General features: G+C 39.7%; 1 protein-coding gene across 5 annotated transcripts in view; it reads left to right on the forward strand.

Moving 5' to 3' along the window:
* The window catches only part of GSAP (gamma-secretase activating protein), a 217702-nt gene that overhangs the window by 109475 nt on the left and 90277 nt on the right, over positions 1-17950 (forward strand). For 3 of the 5 annotated variants that reach the window (XM_081535705.1, XM_081535708.1, XM_081535706.1), the window contains exons 1-3: positions 5743-5934; positions 15162-15238; positions 16976-17032. In XM_081535705.1, coding sequence (XP_081391831.1) covers positions 5826-5934; positions 15162-15238; positions 16976-17032 — 243 coding nt within the window. In that variant the 5' untranslated portion in view covers positions 5743-5825. Of the gene's footprint in view, positions 1-5742; positions 5935-15161; positions 15239-16975; positions 17033-17950 lie in introns of those variants that run through there. The other 2 variants (XM_081535704.1, XM_081535707.1) reach the window with 2 other exon arrangements.

Here is a 17950-nt window from a genome sequence, read left to right on the forward strand (position 1 = left end):
TCCATGTAAATGTAAATAAAAATGTTATGTAGAACTTGTGGGAAGTATTTTTTAAAAGGAAGGCAGCATCTTCTTTTATCTTTCATTCTGATTTCTATAATGCAGACATGATGGCTGAAACTTTCACATTCACCTTGGACCATGACGACAAAGACATACTCAAAAAACTGGAAGAAGCCTGGGTCCCTGACGATTTCAGAGACCTGCCGTTAACGAGCATTGGACTACCTACCTTCAGATAGTAAGACCTGTGTCTTTAATTTGTTGTTAATTTGGGTTTGCATTGAGTTCTGGTGAATCTAATCCTGACTAGTACACATGCCCATTCCCAATCAGTCACTGGCAGGAGGAACTGTCACCACCTGACTGGGGGCAAATGGATTGGGGGTGGGGGTCGTAATGATTACCACAGTAAAGACTACTTAAAAATATATTAAGTACTTCTGCTAGAAACAGATTACTATAGGAAAGCAGCATTCGCAATATCTACATAAGAAGCCACCTTATTGTAAGTACTTTATCATCTTAGTTACAAAACTTAGATTTTTATTTCCTAGAAAGTTCAGAAGAATCTTCAGTTCAGTCCAGTCTCTAAGTTGTGTCTGACTGTTTGTGACCCCTGAATTATAGCACTCCAAGCTTCCTAGAGCTTGTTCAAACTCATGTCCATTGAGTGAGTGATGCCATCCAACCGTCTCATCCTCTGTCATCCATTTCTCCTCCTGCCTTCAATCTTTTCCAGCATCAGGGTCTTTTCCAATGAGTTGGCTTGTCTCATCAGGTGGCCAAAGTATCGAATGGAACTTCAGCATCAGTCCTTCCAATGAATATTCTGGGTTTATTTCTTTAGGATTGACTGGTTTGATCTCCTTGCAGTCCAATGGACTTTGAAGAGTCTTCTCCAGCACCACAATTCAAAAGCATCAGTTCTTCGGTGCTCAACCTTCTTTATGGTCCAACCCTCACATCTGTACATAACTAGTGGAAAAACCATAGGTTTGACTATATGGACCTTTGTTGGCAAAGTAATGTCTCTGCTTTTTAATATGCTGTCTAGGTTTGTCATAGCTTTTCTTCCAAGGAGTAGGCGTCTTTAATTTCATGGCTGCAGTCACCATCTGCAGTGATTTTGGAGTCCAAGAAAATAAAGTCTGTCACTGTTTCCATTGTTTCCCCATCTATTTACCATGAAGTGATGGGACTGGATGCTATGATCTTAGTTTTTGAATGTTGAGTTGTAAGCCAGCTTTTTCACTCTCCTCTTTCATCCTCATCAAGAGAATCTTTTGTTCCTCTTTGCTTGCTGCCATTAGGGTGGTATTATCTGCATATCTGAGATTGTTGACATTTCTCCCAGCAGTCTTGATTCCAGCTTGTGATTCATCCAGCCTGGCATTTTGCATGATGTACTTTGCATAGAAGTTCAATAAGCAGGGTGACAATATACAGCCTTGATGTACTCCTTTCCCAATTTGGAATGAGTCTGTTGTTCCATGTCTGGTTCTAACTATTGAGGAAGAGGAACCTTACTTATGCATTACTTAGATTCTAATGGGTTTTCTGATAACCTCTATTAATTTTCATGAAAAAGTCATCAGCTGTGCTTTCAAAGAACTAGCCTCCAAACTATGAAGTTTGGATTTTAGTTGATTCACTTCTACTTAATTTCAACCACTTGAGCTTACAGGTAAAAATGTCCTTTTAGCACAGTTATTGCTCCAATGAATGCCAGTTTCAACCCTAGTATCTATAGTCCTTTCCTTAAAATCCTTGCAATTTTAGAATTTTTGGTTAGATTTGTTAAATAAGCCATTTTCTAACTTCTTCAAAATCAACATGTATAGTTTCCCACTTTCAGAAGTCCTTTCTTGGTTAGAAGAATGGTGTGAAACTTTTAATTTTAACATCTCTATTAGATAAACTATTTTCATTTACAAATGAATCACTCATCCCACATTTCCAATTCCTTCAGTTTTTCTTCAACTCTAAAACTCTAGATGAAACTACAAAGAACCTAGGCTATTTTGAAGAAGTTATGTGGTTCAAATTCTGTGATTTCTCACTGTGGTCCCAGAATTCCACTCCAGGTAGGGTGTGGTATTTGTATAACTAGGAATCCTCAGCCTGGATGGTAATTTGAGTCTTCTAAGTCAGTTCACTGAACATAATCAACACAAACACCAGTTGCCGTAGACCTATGTTCTGATCCCAACCTTGTGGTTAACTACTAGCTTTGCTTCTTGAGACCAGACACCTTTTTAAGCCTGTGTCCTCATCTATAAAATAAAGGTCTTGATTATAAGATCTTTAAATCTCCAACTCTATCCTATGCTCTGATATTAAGAAAGATGATGGTTAATTCTTAGAACCCTCCAAAAGCAGAATATCCCTACTCTATCCAAAAGACAGTTCCAGTATGTAATAATTCTGAGGCAGCTTTCTTTTCTTTCTTTTTTTTTTTTTGGAGGTAATATTTTTTATTTTTTGGAGGTAATGTTTTGGAGGCAATGTGAGGTTTAATATAAATTGTGAAATGATTACCACAGTCAAGTTAACACATCCATCAAAGAAACAGCTTTTTAACTAAAGATAGGACATTATCCAGTTCTGCCTTCTCTAGAGCTAAAGGATAATCCATCAGCATTCTTTTCCTATTTCAGTTCAGTTCAGTTGCTCAGTCGTGTCCGACTCTTTGCGACCCCATGAATTGCAGCACGCCAGGCCTCCCTGTCCATCACCAACTCCCAGAGTTTACCCAAACCCATGTCCATCGAGTCAGTGATGCCATCCAACCATCTCATCCTCTGTCGTCCCCTTCTCCTCCTGCCCCCAATCCTACCCAGCATTAGGGTCTTTTCTATTGAGTCAACTCTTCGCATGAGGTGGCCAAAGTATTGGAGTTTCAGCTTCAACATCAGTCCTTCCAATGAACACCCAGGATTGATCTCCTTTAGGATGGATTGATTGGATCTCCTTGCAGTCCAAGGGACTCTCAAGAGTCTTCTCCAACACCACAGTTCAAAAGCATCAATTCTGCGGCGCTCAGCTTTCTTCACCGTCCAACTCTCTCATCCATACATGACCACTGGAAAAACCATAGCCTTGACTAGACGGACTTTTGTTGGCAAAGTAATGTCTCTGCTTTTAAATATGCTATCTAGGTTGGCCATAACCTTCTTTTCCTATTTACCTTCCACAAATTGTAAACCAGTAAGTCACCTTTCAGGGCTTCCCTGGTGGCTCAGTGGTAGAGAATCCCCCTGTCAATGCTGGGTTCCATCCCTGTGTCTGGAAGATTCCCTGGAGGAGAGCATCGCAACCCACTCCAATATTCTTGCTTGGAGAATCCCACAGACTGAGGATCCTGGTAGGCTAGAGTCCAAGCGTTCACGAAAGAGTCGGATGCAACTTAGTGACTATACAATTACAAAAACCTCACCATTCACTAATCTTTTCCTTAGTGAGTTATCTCCAAAACTCATCTATTTGTATACTGTTTTTATGACTTTGGCTGTATCTTTCTGGTACCTTAGTTATTATTTCTCACCTTCTCTATGTTCTTTTTTTTTTTTAATTTTATTTTTTGGTGGTTTTTGCCATACATTCACATGAATCAGCCATGGGTGTACATGTGTTCCCCATCCTGAACTCTGCGTTCTTTTTTACTTAAATTTATTTTGAGGGGAATTTTTATATAAACACTGCTTGATGAGGACTATAAAATCAATCTTGCTTCGCAAAAATAGAGGTTAACAGAAAAAAAAATCAGAAACCTACTGAATTTTTAAAATAGGAAAGTGAAGACGTTTCTGTATGACAAAGGCAACCTGCTCCATTTGCTATGAAAGGTTCAGTGTAGTATCTCCCCATGATTTCAGTGGTCTCACTTTTATGCACTCCCAATATTATCAGCCTGAATAAGCATTTCTGTTAAGAGTTTCATGCACTTTACAGGTAGGATGATTTTCTTATGAATATGGTGGTGAGAAGTGGAGAACTACCTGAAATCAACCACTACCTCAACTGGAGAAACATGTCTGTATGAGAAAATCAAGAGTTTCTTTTATCTTTATTTACAGAGGAAGCTTTCAAATCTTAGCAAGCCTAAAAAATCACCTTAAAAAAGAAAAAAAGTGAAGCTGTTAGTTGCTCAGTAGTGTCCAGCTCTTTGCAACCTAAGACTCTGGTTAAAATGCACATTTTCTATGCCTTGCCCAAGTCTAGACTAGGGCCCAGGAGTCCACATTGTAAAACACCTTCCCAGATGACTGCAATGCAGGTATTTTCAGACCCTCACTTTGAGAAACGTGACACAGAGCTCCTTAGTCTGTTACTGCATTTACTCACTCTTCAGTAACGGACAAGCAACTTCTGGGTGCTGCTGCAGAGAAGTGTGCCAAGACGCAAAACTCAGTTGATGTCTCCATGTGGTATTTGATTGTCAAATGAAGTGTGCTAGCAACACTTCTCTAGAAGTTCAGGGTTAGGAAGGTCACTAGGGGCTGAAGCTGTAGGAAGACTTTGTGGATCCAGCTTGGAAGGCTCTGGTGATTTTTTTTTTTCCCCCCAGAGGGAAGATGGTGGAATCAGAGGGTTTCTGGAGTCAGGCCAACCTGGGAACTGAAGGTCTAGGTGAAAAGGCTGGAAGGGTCAGGTAAAGCATAGGCACTTGTTCCTGGGGTCGGCTTTCCTCCAGGTCTTTACATAGGGACATGAAGACAGCTTTGAGGGAGAGTAATAAGTTGGCATTCGTGTTCAGGATGGATTGGATCTGCAGTGCCAAAGGTACAGCAAGCAGTAGTAACAGAACACTCTCAGTTGGAAAGAAACCTGAGTGGCAAGATTAAAAACCAAACAAACAAACAAAAAGCAACACTGGACTTGTTTGTACTTGTATGGGGGTGAGATGGCGTCCAAAGTGACAGGTGACCCTGGAAGAAGGAGAGCACTTTTAAAAGATAAAGTGCAAAGGGAGCCTTAATTCAGCTCCGTTGAAGCCAGTGTAGGGAACAATCTCCTAAACAGGCAGAGGACCTGTTTGTGTTGAGCCAACTGACCCTTTCCAGTGTCTCCCCATCTCTCTTAAAATAGAATCGTCTTTTTCACACACTCTTCGCTGCTACTGACTACCTAAATAATACTAATAAAACACCGTCACCCTGAAATTGGGTCTAATAGGCCCAAGTCGCCACCCTCTTTGGCCTTGGCGATGAACTTGAAACTTCGCAGGTGAACCAGCTAGTATTACCTCTCTCTAGCCAACTGGTTTCCGAACTTTGTTGCACAGTGGACTCACTTGGGCATTAAAAGAGGGAAAAACAAACAAAAAACCAAACACCTAGTGCCCACATGTAACGTGCAGCATAATTTGGAAACCATCGGTCCAGCCACATCTCCACAGCTTTTTTTTTTTAATTTATTTATTTTAATTGGAGGCTAATTACTTTACAATATTGTAGTGGTTTTTGCCATACATTTACATCCACAGCTCTTAAAAGACCAAATCCTTCTTCTCTGCCTTCAGCCTGGAGAGTGCCAGCGGCGGGTTTGGGGCCGGGTGGGGTCTGGTCCCCGCGCCGCAGTCTCCCTTCCCCCCAGCCGGGTGTGCGCAGCTCGAGGCTCGCGTGCGCGGCGCGGGCCGGGAGGAGGCGGTGCTGGGGCCTCTCGGGCCCCGGAGGCGGCGGAACCGAAAGCGGCGGCGGGGGTGTGGGGGGGAATGGGGAGGGGAGAGAAGGAGGGGCCGGAGTCGGGCGCGGTGGTGCGCAGAGGGCCGGGAATGCCCGCAGCGCGGGGCCCCAGAGCCGCTCCGTGGCCGCGTCCAGGCGATGGCTCTCCGTCTGATCGCCGACTTCGATCTCGGGAAGGACGTACTTCCGTGGCTGCGGGTGCAGCTGGCGGCGTCAGCGGCCGCCGGGGCCGGAGGCGGCGGCCCAGGTGCTGTAGGCGCGCGTCTGGCCGGGGGGCGGGGCGGGGGGCGCGTCTGGCCGGGGGGCCGTGGGGGGAGTGGAGGCGGGACAGTCATTCATACCTAGGGATTCTCGGGCTGCGCCCAAGTGGTGAGCACAAGTGGTGAGCGGCAGCCTGTGCCCCCTGCCAACCTGTGAAGTTTGGTCCTGAAAGGGGAAGCTTGCCCTCTTTAGAGTCGGGGCTGGGGCTTTGCCATCCTCACCCCGGGCCGCTGGGTGAAGGTTGGAGGGGCAGCCCCTGGGCAAAGTCTCGGCCGAGCTACGCTGCTTCTTCTGGCGAGTCTTCCATCTTCTGGCTTACTGTTTGCCCACAGTAAGTCACCTTAAGTAGAAAGGCAGGGGACACTAGTGGTACCCTAAGCATCATCTCATCAGGCAGGAGAAACAGCTGCCCAGGCTCTGCTCCCCTCGCTCAAGGCTGCGGGGAGTGGGAGAGGGTGGTTCTCTATACTTCATTCACATCTCACCTGTTTTAAAAAGATTTGTCACCCGGGTAGGGGCTCTAGCAAGACTAGGGGCTGGAAGGTCTCACCTTATGAGAAAGAAAAGATGCTCAGGTGTCCTGCCCTACTTTCTCAGGGTGGATTGGAATACATTCCCGCAGTTGAGGCTTTGGTTTTCGTGTGTCTCAGAAATCCTTTGATTTTGAGGGAGTGAAAAGTGACTTTTGAGCCTTCCCAGCATTGATCAATTGAAACTTTAAAGAAGGGGAACTCCGTGATTTCTCATGTTGTTTTGTAAGAAGAGAAGTTTGCTTTACATAATGTTGCATCTTCAGGGCTTAGGTTCAGGTCCTAAGCAATGATACCCTGGAATCCCGGTTGTGCACAGGAGCTAGCCACTTCAGTGTATTTCCCCCACTTCTGGTTTTCCTTAAGCACTGTAGACTGCTGGAAGGCATTTTTGGGAAACAGCTATCAAATTACCCTTATCTACAACTCCTTTCCCCTCATCACTGGAGACAGTTTTCTATCCTGTGGTTTTAGCAGAATATTTGTAGGGTTCCTTGTTTTGGCATGTTGGCTCTCTTGGTTCCAAATACAGAGTCATCTTTGTCTAGCTCACGACTCCAGTTTGGGACTTCCCTGGCAGCCCAGTGGTTAAGACTTCACCTTCCAATGCAAGGGGTGCAGGTTCAATCCCTGGCCAGGGAGCTAGGATCCCATATGCCTCGTGGCCGGAAAACCAAAACATAAAACAGAAACAATATTCTAACAAATTCAATAAAGACTTAAAAAAAAAACAAACTTCAATTTGGCTAGTGAGTTTGACTAACGACTAGCGGAAAGGCAATGGCACCCCACTCCAGTACTCTTGCCTGGAAAATCCCATGGATGGAGGAGCCTGGTAGGCTGCAGTCCATGGGGTCGCTAGGAGTCGGACATGACTGGGCGACTTCACTTTCACTTTTCACTTTCATGCATTGGAGAAGGAAACGGCAACCCACTCCAGTGTTCTTGCCTGGAGAATCTCACGGACGGTGGAGCCTGGTGGGCTGCCGTCTATGGGGTCACACAGAGTTGGACACGACTGAAGCGACCTAGCAGCAGTGGTAGTGTCATTATTGTAAAGGCTCACTTTGGCGGGGTAGGGGGGTGGGGGGTTGGGGGGTGCTGCATTTTAAAAAGTCTCCTGGATGTCTAAAGAGTTTCTGAAGATTTGTGCTTTTCAACACAAAGTAGTCCTTTCTCTGGCATATGTACTCAGTCATGTCCGGCTCTGTTACCTGGTGAACTATAGCCTGCCAGGCTCCTCTGTCCATGGAATTTTCCAGGCAAGAATATGGAGCTGGTTGCCATTTCCTACTCCAAGGGATCTTCCCAACCCCGGGGTCGAACCTGTGTCTCTTGAGTCTCCTGCATTGGCAGGCAGATTCTTTACCGCTGCGCCACCTGGTAAGCCCCTTTTCTCTGGACCATCTCATATAGCTAAGTGGCAGGTGCTTGAGAATGAGAAGTTAGATGAAGTGTGAAATGCCACAGTCTTATGTTTCATAATGTGTTGTGATTGAAAAGCTGTGTGTGAGCCGGTTAGATTTTGGCTTCCTTGTGTCTTTAATTCATCTGTGAAGACACATAGACTTGTGCATTGACATTCCACCAAACAGCAGATACCCTTGGGTCCTCAGAAAGTAAACTTACTAGAAATACCAGCCTTTTCTCATATTGGTAGTATTTTGCTCCTACAGAGCAGCTTGGCAAAAATATTAGCCCTGTTATACTAAAAGACATTGTTACTTCTGATAATCACTAGTGGTGGCAGCTTAAAAAACCCCACAAGTTAATTCTTCTTCTGCTGTAATTTGTAGCACTGGCAGAGCAATCTGGAATTCTATTTTATTTCTAGCACAGCTCTGACTCCACACATTTGTGCAAATTATTTTCCTTTCAAAGTATCGGCTTTTCAAATGTAAATTATGAATAATTATACCATTTTAAAGTCTCCTCTCTGCAGACTTGCTCTCTAAATTTGAAGCCTTAATGTTTTTACATCAATAAATACAGTTGAAGACTTCTTAGTGGTGCTAAGTAGTACTCCTGATGTATGACATATTTCTGGCAAAATAGCCAGAGAGCTAGGCTAACTTAGCCAGGCAGAAATTCAGTGGGATAACATTTTAGTCAATAGGGGGTTAAGAAATAAGGAGACCAGATTTGGTTACTGCCTCTGTTCCTGGTTCTGGGTTGAACTTTGGGGAAATTATTTCTCCTGAAATAAATGAAGAAAATATTTGTTCCTTAAAAAAATTAAAACAGTTATACAAAAGAATATTTTAACACATGTAAGCTATAAATAATATAAAAGCAAAACCATGTACCTGTATTAAAAATAGAACACTAGCAAGACTTTTGTCGGTTCTTGGGTCTCCCTATTTGATCCTATTTCTCTTTATATTCCTCATCTATATGTTGTTGCCTACAACCGTTTAAACTTTTATATTTTCACATTCCTTCAATCTTATTTGTAGTTTTAACCTGTATCTGTCTCCCTAGGCAAAATATCATTTCCTTTTCTTGTTTGTGAACTTTAAGTAAGTGAAAGAATATCATATGTATTCTTTCTGCTTTTTTTTCCTTCTCAGTATTGTAAGATTTATCCATGTTGACTGGTATGTGATGTGTGATGAATTGCTTCAGTCATGTCTGACTCTTTGTGATACCATGGACTTTAGCCTGCCAGGCTCCTCTGTCCGTGGGATTCTCCAGGCAAGAATACTGGAGTGGGTTGCCATGCCCTCCTCCAGGGGATCTTCCCAACCCAGGGATCTAACCTGGATCTCTTATATCTTGTGCATTGGCAAGCGGATTCTTTACCACTAGCGCCATGTTGACTGCTATAGGGCATTACTTTTCACTGCTATATAGTATTCCATTTGTGTGCCTATACAATATGGTAAACATGGAGATGCAATGCTTAGATCTTTGTTTCAAGGAAGGGCTTGTCCCAGGTGCTGTGAATGTGGTAGCAGAGGCCTCAGATGTCAGCATCTCTAGGGATGGCCTTGGCAGAGGGCTGTATCACCCAAGTTTATGCCCCTTTAGGTATGCCCTCCTATAATAAGGGGTTCAGGTAGGATAAAAAAGCCTGGGCATTTTGACTCACATGGGACAACTGTGGCAATTCATTTCAATTCTTGAGTTTCCTTAATGGAGGACCTCAACATCACCTGAGGCCACTGGACCTTTATTGCAGCTTGACTTCTTCCCCCTGCCCTGGTCCTGCTTTCTTCTCCTTCCTGTTACAGGCATTAATCCCACTTTAATAAGCACAATCTAGTAAATATCCTGTGTACTAAAGTGTCTCAGGGTGTTCCCTAGGGAACCCAGCTTACTTATCCTTTTCCTGATGGTGACATTTGGGAGGTTTCTGGGGTTTGCTGTTATACTCAATGCTCTTACTGACCGTGTGCACGTCACCTGGTGCAAACTTCTCTAGGATAGATGTCTGGCAGTGAGGTTGCTGAGTCACAGGCCGTGCACATCTTCTCTCTTCCTGCGTGCTCAGTTGCTGCAGTTGTGTCCGACTCTTTGCGACCCTATGGACTGTAGCCTGTCAGGCTCCTCTGTCAGTGGAATTCTCCAGGCAAGAATGGTGAAGGGGGTTGCCATGCCCTTTTCTAGGGGATCTTCCAACCCAAAGATCGAACCTGCGTCTCCTGCGTCTAAGACATTGAAGGCAGATTCTCTATCTACTGGGTTACCTCCTGGGTAGTACCAAATTGCTATCCAAAATACTTGTATCATTTGTGTTATCAAAATGTTTTTTGTACTCTGTATCTTTACAAGCTCTTGATTTTTCCAAGTGTTTAATTTCTTGTCAGACTGGTGAGTCTAAATAATACTTCTTTATGGTCTGAGGTTGAACATCTATATATACTTAACTGGCTATTTGTGTTTCTTCTTCTGTAGGGTGTTCATCCTTTTGTCTGTTTTTCTGTTGTGGGGTTTTTTTCCATATTGATTTTAAGGCATTCTTAATGCTGGATTCTAGTCCTTTGTTTATCATATATGTTGCAAGTATCTGTTGTTTTTTTTCAGTTTGTAATTACCATTGATAAATAAGTGTTCTTGATTATAATGTAGTCTAATTTGTGAGTGTTTTTCCTTTATGGTTTGTGCTTTTGGGATATTTTAAAGAAACTTAGAAGCCGTATAGGCATTTTTATATTAACTTCTAAAAGCTTTAAAGCTTTTCTTTTTGAATTTTGTTATTTTTAAAATTCATCTGGAATGTATTTCTATGTGTAATGTGATATAGGAATCAGATAGGGGAACACTGGAGCCTTTAGAAGTAGTCTTGATATCGGTTACTTTTAAGCTGGGTGATCGTTACATGGTTTTATTTTGTTATTATCTATAGCTTACATGTGTTAAAATATTCTTTTGTAAACTGCATTGTTTTTCTGTGTTAATAGCTAGTAGTTCTACGGTCACTAACCAGATAGCCCTACCTTTTCTCATTGACAGCAAAACCACTTCCTTTACACATCATGTTTCCGTATGCGTGTGAGTCTTCTTTTCTGGGTTTTAAATTTTGTTCCATTGGTCAATATAAGGTGAAGACATCTTAATAACTATCTTTCTGTTAAGTCTTGGTAACTGGTAGAGTAAGTCTCCTCACCTCAGTCACTGTTGGGATCCTCTTGGCTATTTTATGCTCCTTGTTCTTACATACAGATTTTGGAATCAGCCTGTCAGATTTCACCAAAAACTCTGTTGGATTTTTTATTTGAGTTACATTGAATCTATAGATCAACTAGGGGAGAAGTTGCATCTTTACAATATTAAATCTTCCCAACTGTGAACAAAGTATATAGCCTGTTATTTATTTAGAGCCTTTTTATGACTCTTAACAAGTCTTAGAATTTTCTTCATGAAGATTTGCTAGATTTACTCCTGAGGTATTATTAGTTTTTGTTGCTCTCATAAATGGCACATTTAAAAACATTATATGTACTATTACTGGTATGTAGCAATATAATAGATTTTATATATTAATTTTTGTGTCTAATGCTTAGTCTCCTCTTGGGATGTATCAGATCCTCAGGAAACTTAAGAAAAAATCTGTGGTATGTAAATTTTCTGAGTTTCAATGTCACATATACTTAAGACCAGGAAGAATGTAGGTTTCCATTCCTGTGTCTCCTTGTCCGTGTCGATTAGTACTAGATTTGTGAATTTGTTAGAATCTAGTAATATTCCAGACTGATTATTCTTTCTAATATTGTAATTATTCAGCTTTTCCAGGGAAGTGATATATTGTACCAAGTGACTGCCTCAAGGGTAGTGCTTTTGTTGTTGCCTCCTAGATACCCCCAGACACGTTTGGGGGCCAGAGGATTGGCTTCGTCACATTATTTTTGTTTATTGTTTCAGTCTTCTCTTGCCACTGTCCTTCCTGTTCACTATTCCTTCCGCTGCTTTCCTAGTCTCCTTTTCTGAGTCTCTTCTCTCTTTATGGCTTCATCATCCCACCCTTGATTTTCCTCATTTTATCCAGAATATTAAATATAAATCACATAATGATGTTTACTTCATAAGCTTAGGAATTATAGCATCTAGTCATGTTGAACAGGAGGATTTATGTGAATTATGTACAGAATAGAAATGTCATAGGTATAATCATATTTTAGCACTCCTTGATCTGTGTTTTAGATACTAGTTCAAATTTTTGTATAAGGCTGTGAGACTCCCCATGCTCCTATAGTCAGTCATTGGAAAGAAAAGAAATACTTTTATATGAGATTTATCTTATTTCATAGCAATTGGAAACCAAATCTGCGTACTTGGTAAACATCTTTTAAAGTTATGCACTGGAGAAGGAAATGGCAACCCACTCCAGTACTCTTGCCTGGAGAATCCCAGGGACGAGGGAGCCTGGTGGGCTGCCGTCTATGGGGTCGCACAGAGTCGGACACGACTGACGCGACTTAGCAGCAGTAGCAGCAGCACTGGTGTTTAGCAAAGAATACATTGAGCTGGATGAGACTATGTGGCAAACCAGCTTAAATTTCACAAGAACTGTGACTTGCCAACACCTTTAGTATCTAGTTATTTATTTTTTTAATAATAGATTTACTTTTATGCAAGTATCTATCAAAATGCTACATTTTTTCTTCATGAACTCTGATTTAACTAAACTGTAAAATTAAACCACATTTCCTCATTTGAAATTGCTAAACTTCCTCCTCTGGACTTTCCAGTGGTGAACTGTGGGAGAATAGTCAGAATGAATAAGCAAAGAGGTTATTGAATAAGTCTTTTAAAAGGGTGTGTCTAAAACATGAGCAGCTAATCTGAAGGGGAAGGGCTTGCAGGTTTATAGTATGTGGTAAGATGCCACTCTCTGGATTTCCAGTATAGCCAAATTTATCTAATGCAAATGTCCTAGAGATGAGAACCATGTGCTTAACTGCAGGATTATTTAAGACTGCAGTCATTGCTCCCTAACAGACCCATGAAGGCATAATTTTTATTATTTCCTTCAAATCTGTATATCATGATTACATTATAAGCTGGTTATAATTGTACTGTCTAATAAATATTGTTTAATGTATATTATAAGCATGTAGTTCAGTGGTTCTCAGTACTGGCTGCACATTAGAATAACAAAGCGAACTTAAAAACACACACAGGAGAGAGTAGGACTTTCACCAGCTCAAAAAAATCAGAATATTTCGGGGCAGGATTTGGGCATCCATGTTCTTTTAAAATTTCCCCTGATGATTCTAACACAGCCAGCCTTGAGAACTACTGATTTAATGGAATATGCATATATCATTTGTTGTAATCTGCACTTGTTGAAGACTTTTTTTTCTCTTAATATTATAGTGATTTGAAAATGGGTGTGCTTTTGCAAGGAAATTGGATTTTCTTAGCAAGAATCTTATAAAGCAGTTTCTTATCTTAGTTAAAACCTTTTAAGTGTACTTTTGAGAAAGTCCCAGCATCCTTATAATCGGGAAAGAAAAAAAAATACTTTGCAAAATATTGACACATTCCATTCCAGGAGTTTTGAGTCATATGCAGGATGAAAAATAACTCACAGAAATTCTCTTTAGATGTCTGCAAAATCTACCTTAAAGGATTTTTCAGTAATTACCCATTTTCCTATTCTAAGTATGATAGAGGAAACAGTTCATTCTGTTTACCTTTTCTTTGCTATTCGGCAGTAAGCTAACTGAATCATACTATTATCCCAAGAGACCAAGTGATTATTATTATTTTTTAATCATTGAGAAGTGTTTCTGATACCTCACTAGACATTGAAAGTTGTATACACAGATATATAAGCAACACTTGCCCCTCCCTTTGCCGTGTCTGCAGAAAATCCATGCAGTTTCTTTCTGTGAAGAGTTGGGAAGAGAGATCGCAGGATGATTCCTGGGTTCTTAGTGAACCTGTTCTTTGCCTCTCTAAATGTTTTCCACTGCCAGCTCCAGTTCAGAGATTGAGCTCACCAACTATCCTGATTTTGTATATTGATTTTTCCTTTTTAATCAGGAATACAGGCTAAAATTTGCTCTGATTTATAGGGTATTTTGCGTATTTTTTTCCTGAATATTGGTATTTGTCATAATCAACATGATATTTTAACATCTAAAAACACTATTCTTGTGTGGGGAAGATGAGTCAAGTTTAAGCAATTTATTTTGAGGAAATTGGGGAAATATGCGTTTCTCTCTGATTAATGACGATGATGCTGTTTCTAACCAGTGTTTGAATCCTTTAACTGTAGAATTCAGAGGAATATCCTAAAATTTTAGAAGAAAGGTGATGATCAGTTAACTTACAAGTTAAATGTTTTGTGTAAACAATCTTTATATCCATCGTTGAAGATGGCCTTCATACAGAAAAGTATACAGATCACAGTGCACAGCTCAGTTAATTTTTTACAAAGTGAGGCACCTCCGTGGAAGCAGCACTCAGAACAGGAAGGAGAACGTTAATAGAACTCCAAAGATTCCCTTCGTACTCCTTTTCAGCTGTCATTCATCTAGCACCATAGATTCTTTTTGCCAGTTTTTGAAACTTGTGTATAAATTAAATCATACAGTTTGTGCCTTTTTGGGGAGGAGTGAAAATATGTGTTTCTTTTACTCAATTATTTATGTATTTATGCATGTTACAGCAAGTTAATTAATTCTTATTATTATATAACATTCCATTGCTTGAATATATAATGATTTATTAGTTCTTTGCTTAATGAATGTTTTGGGTTTCCAGTTTTGGCTATTATGAATCATAGTGCTGTATATGTCATATGTGTCATTTGCCAAACTATGTATATACTTCTGTTGAGATGTAAGTACACAGACAATTGTTGAGCCATATATATTTAGCCTTAGTGGATTCTGCTAGTTTTGTCCAATGTACACTTCCATTAGCAAGATTCCCTTGAGATACTTGCTAATCACTACTTTCCTCTTCCTTAAAGGTCATTACTAATCTGATCTCCAGTAAAATAGATTAGCTTTGTCTGGTTTTAAGCTCTATATAATGGAATTATCAGTGTTCTTTTGTATTTGGCTGTAAAAAAAAAACACTACAATATTGTAAAGTAAATAGCCTCTAACTAAAATAAATTAAAAAATAAATAAAGAAAAGAAAAAAAGTCTAATGCAGATATATTTTTGTTAGGTATGTTTTTAAACATCCCCTTCTAGATATTAACTTGTGATTATTTCTGTTCAAGGTGTTTTAGAAAACAATTATGAGTGCTTACGTGTACTAAATGTTGAAAGAAACAGAAATATTATTTATACCTATAAGGTAAGTCTATATTCTTTTTTAAATTGTGGTAGAATATACATAATATGAGGAGGGCATGGCAACCCACTCCAGTAGTTTTACCTGGAGAATCTCCATGGATAAAGGAGCAAAGCATCCATGGGATCGCAAAGCATTGAACACAAAGAGCAGCTAAGCACACACACACATACTTAACATAAAATTTACTCTTTAACCATTTACATATATATATATTTTTCAACAGAGTTTTATGCTTTATCTTTTTAAGGTGTAGTAAATAAGACTTGTTGGCATTTGATCTTTAACATATGACTTTTTTTTAATTTTGTGAGATTGAATAGGGTAATTGAAATTCAGTCTTATGTAATGTTTTTTCTTTTTTAAATAAAATAAAACTATACCCAATGTCTGATACAGTGCTCAAAGGTTTTGAATAAATGAACAGTTTCATCCTCTAGAGGAAAAGTGCCAAGTAAGACATATTTAAACCTCATCAATATGTTAAGTTTTTATCTTTGAGAAAACATTAAATGTTATTACTGTATATCATCTGTTTGGATTTCTGTATACTCAGAGTTTTGAGGCATTATTATTTAACAGTGTGTTTTCAATGTTAACTGTTATAAGGAAAGAAAATTTAACTTTGTGGATAACTTTACTGTAATAGTCAAACATGAAAGAATAATTGCAGTGGCCAGTTTGCTTTGCAAGTTGTATACTTTTTTTGCTTAAAAAAAGTTATTTTAATTTGTATCCATGAGGATGCTACATTCAAGGAATTCTATGATTCATGAAGTTTTTGGTTGTTGTTCAGTTGCTTAGTCGTGTCTGACTCTTCCCCAAGCTTCCCTGTCTTTTACCATCTCCCGGAGTTTGCTCAAACTCATGTCCATTGAGTCGGTGATGCCATCCAGCCATCTCATCCTCTGCTGTTCCCTTCTCTTCCTGCCTTCAGTCTTTCCCAGCATCAGGGTCTTTTCTAATAAGTCAGTTCTCATCAGGTGGCCAGAGTATTGGAGCTTCAGCTTCAACATCAGTTCTTCCAATGAATATTCAGGGTTGATTTCTTCTGGGATTGACTAGTTTGATCTCCTTTCAGTCCAAGGGACTCTCAAGAGTCTTCTCCAACACCACAGTTTGAAGGCATCAATTCTTTGGTTCTCAGCCTTTTTTATTGTCCAGCTCTCACATCCATACCTGACAACTGGAAAAACCATAGCTTTGACTATACAGACCTTTGTCAAAAAGTAACGTCTCTGCTTTTTAATACACTGTCTAGACTTGTTATAGCTTTTCTTCCAAGGAGCAAGCATCTTTTTATTTCATGGCTGCAGTCACCATCCACAGTGATTTTGGAGCCCAAGAAAATAAAATCTGTCACTGTTTCCACTGTTTCGCCATCTATTTGCCAAGAAGTTTTACTTATAAGACTATCATGGACTTATTCTACCTACTTTCAGTATCCATCGTTCATATTCTTTTGTAGAAATAAATGAAAGTAGAAAAAGATTTGCTCCTTCACTATGCTGTGTCCTATAGACAGGCTCCCTCAAACTCACTGAGCTGTACGTTTGGTTCTTGGTTCCCTTTCCCCGCTTGACCTGTGTTGCTATAGGAAACATTCTCTGACATGCACAGCAGGCTACTTTTAGAGTGCTTATTGCTAATACTGGTTGAATTATTGCAGATTTCTTTTAAAACTAGTAAATTCCTAAACAATGACCTTTAATAAACATCTAGTTAATTTTTTCTTTTCAGGATGATAAGGGAAATGTCTTCTTTGGATTGTATGATTACCAAACCAAACAAAATGAGGTAAAATCAACATAAATTATACATTAGTTATCAGTTATTTTATTGCCTTTAGTTTTCCTTTTTTTAAGATACAAATTTATTTTATATTTCTTTGTCTTCCTTCTCTTCTCCTTTTATACTGTCTTTAAAAAAAAAAAGTGTGAGGACTCCTAGACCAAATGTCAACTGCAGTCTTTTAGTCCTTTGAAATTTAAGCTGAATAGGCTCAAACCAATTATCCCATGTTCTGTAGGAATGTAGGAAGTCCAGTGGCCTCCCTAGGATGTGTGTTTCCCAGAAGCTTAGGATGTCAGAATGACCTCTGACTCTGAGTTCTGCGTCTGCAGAACTTCACTGATTTTCTTCTCGTTATTTCTCAAAGATCCAGTTATAGAACCAGCCTCTTTTTCTTAATCTTTCCCCAGACAACTCACATAAGACATTGGTTAATGTGACAGGCTTGTCTAATTCTTGAGGCAAATGCGAGAGGGTCCCTTTGTATCTATGTAAAAATAATTTGTAAATATCAAGGAACTGAGAAGTCTATAAATGTACACTGTCACAATCATTCCAAAACACATTATTACATGAAAAAGCTAGTTGCCAGTATAGTGCATTCCATTTATGTTTTAAAAAAACTTGCAAGAAAATGACATAATACATATGTGTGTAAATATATTAAAAACTCATTTTGAATGATCTGAAAGACTACAGAGTAAATTACAAAATGTTTCTTTTTCAAAAGGGGTTGGGATTGGGTGAATATAATGGAGAACTTAGACTTTTTATTTGGTAGTGTTTGAATGTTTTAAACACTTATTAGACTATGTGTGTTATTTTATAATTAAAAGGATGAAGCAGTTACAATTAAGTATATACATTCATGCCTCTTCTTACTTATAAATAAGAATCCCTCAGAGCAAGAATAAAGGAAACCAT

This window comes from Giraffa tippelskirchi, chromosome 10 (assembly GCF_054371585.1).
Source record: "Giraffa tippelskirchi isolate mGirTip1 chromosome 10, T2T-mGirTip1v1.2.pri, whole genome shotgun sequence".
NCBI classification, from domain to species: Eukaryota; Metazoa; Chordata; class Mammalia; order Artiodactyla; family Giraffidae; genus Giraffa; species Giraffa tippelskirchi.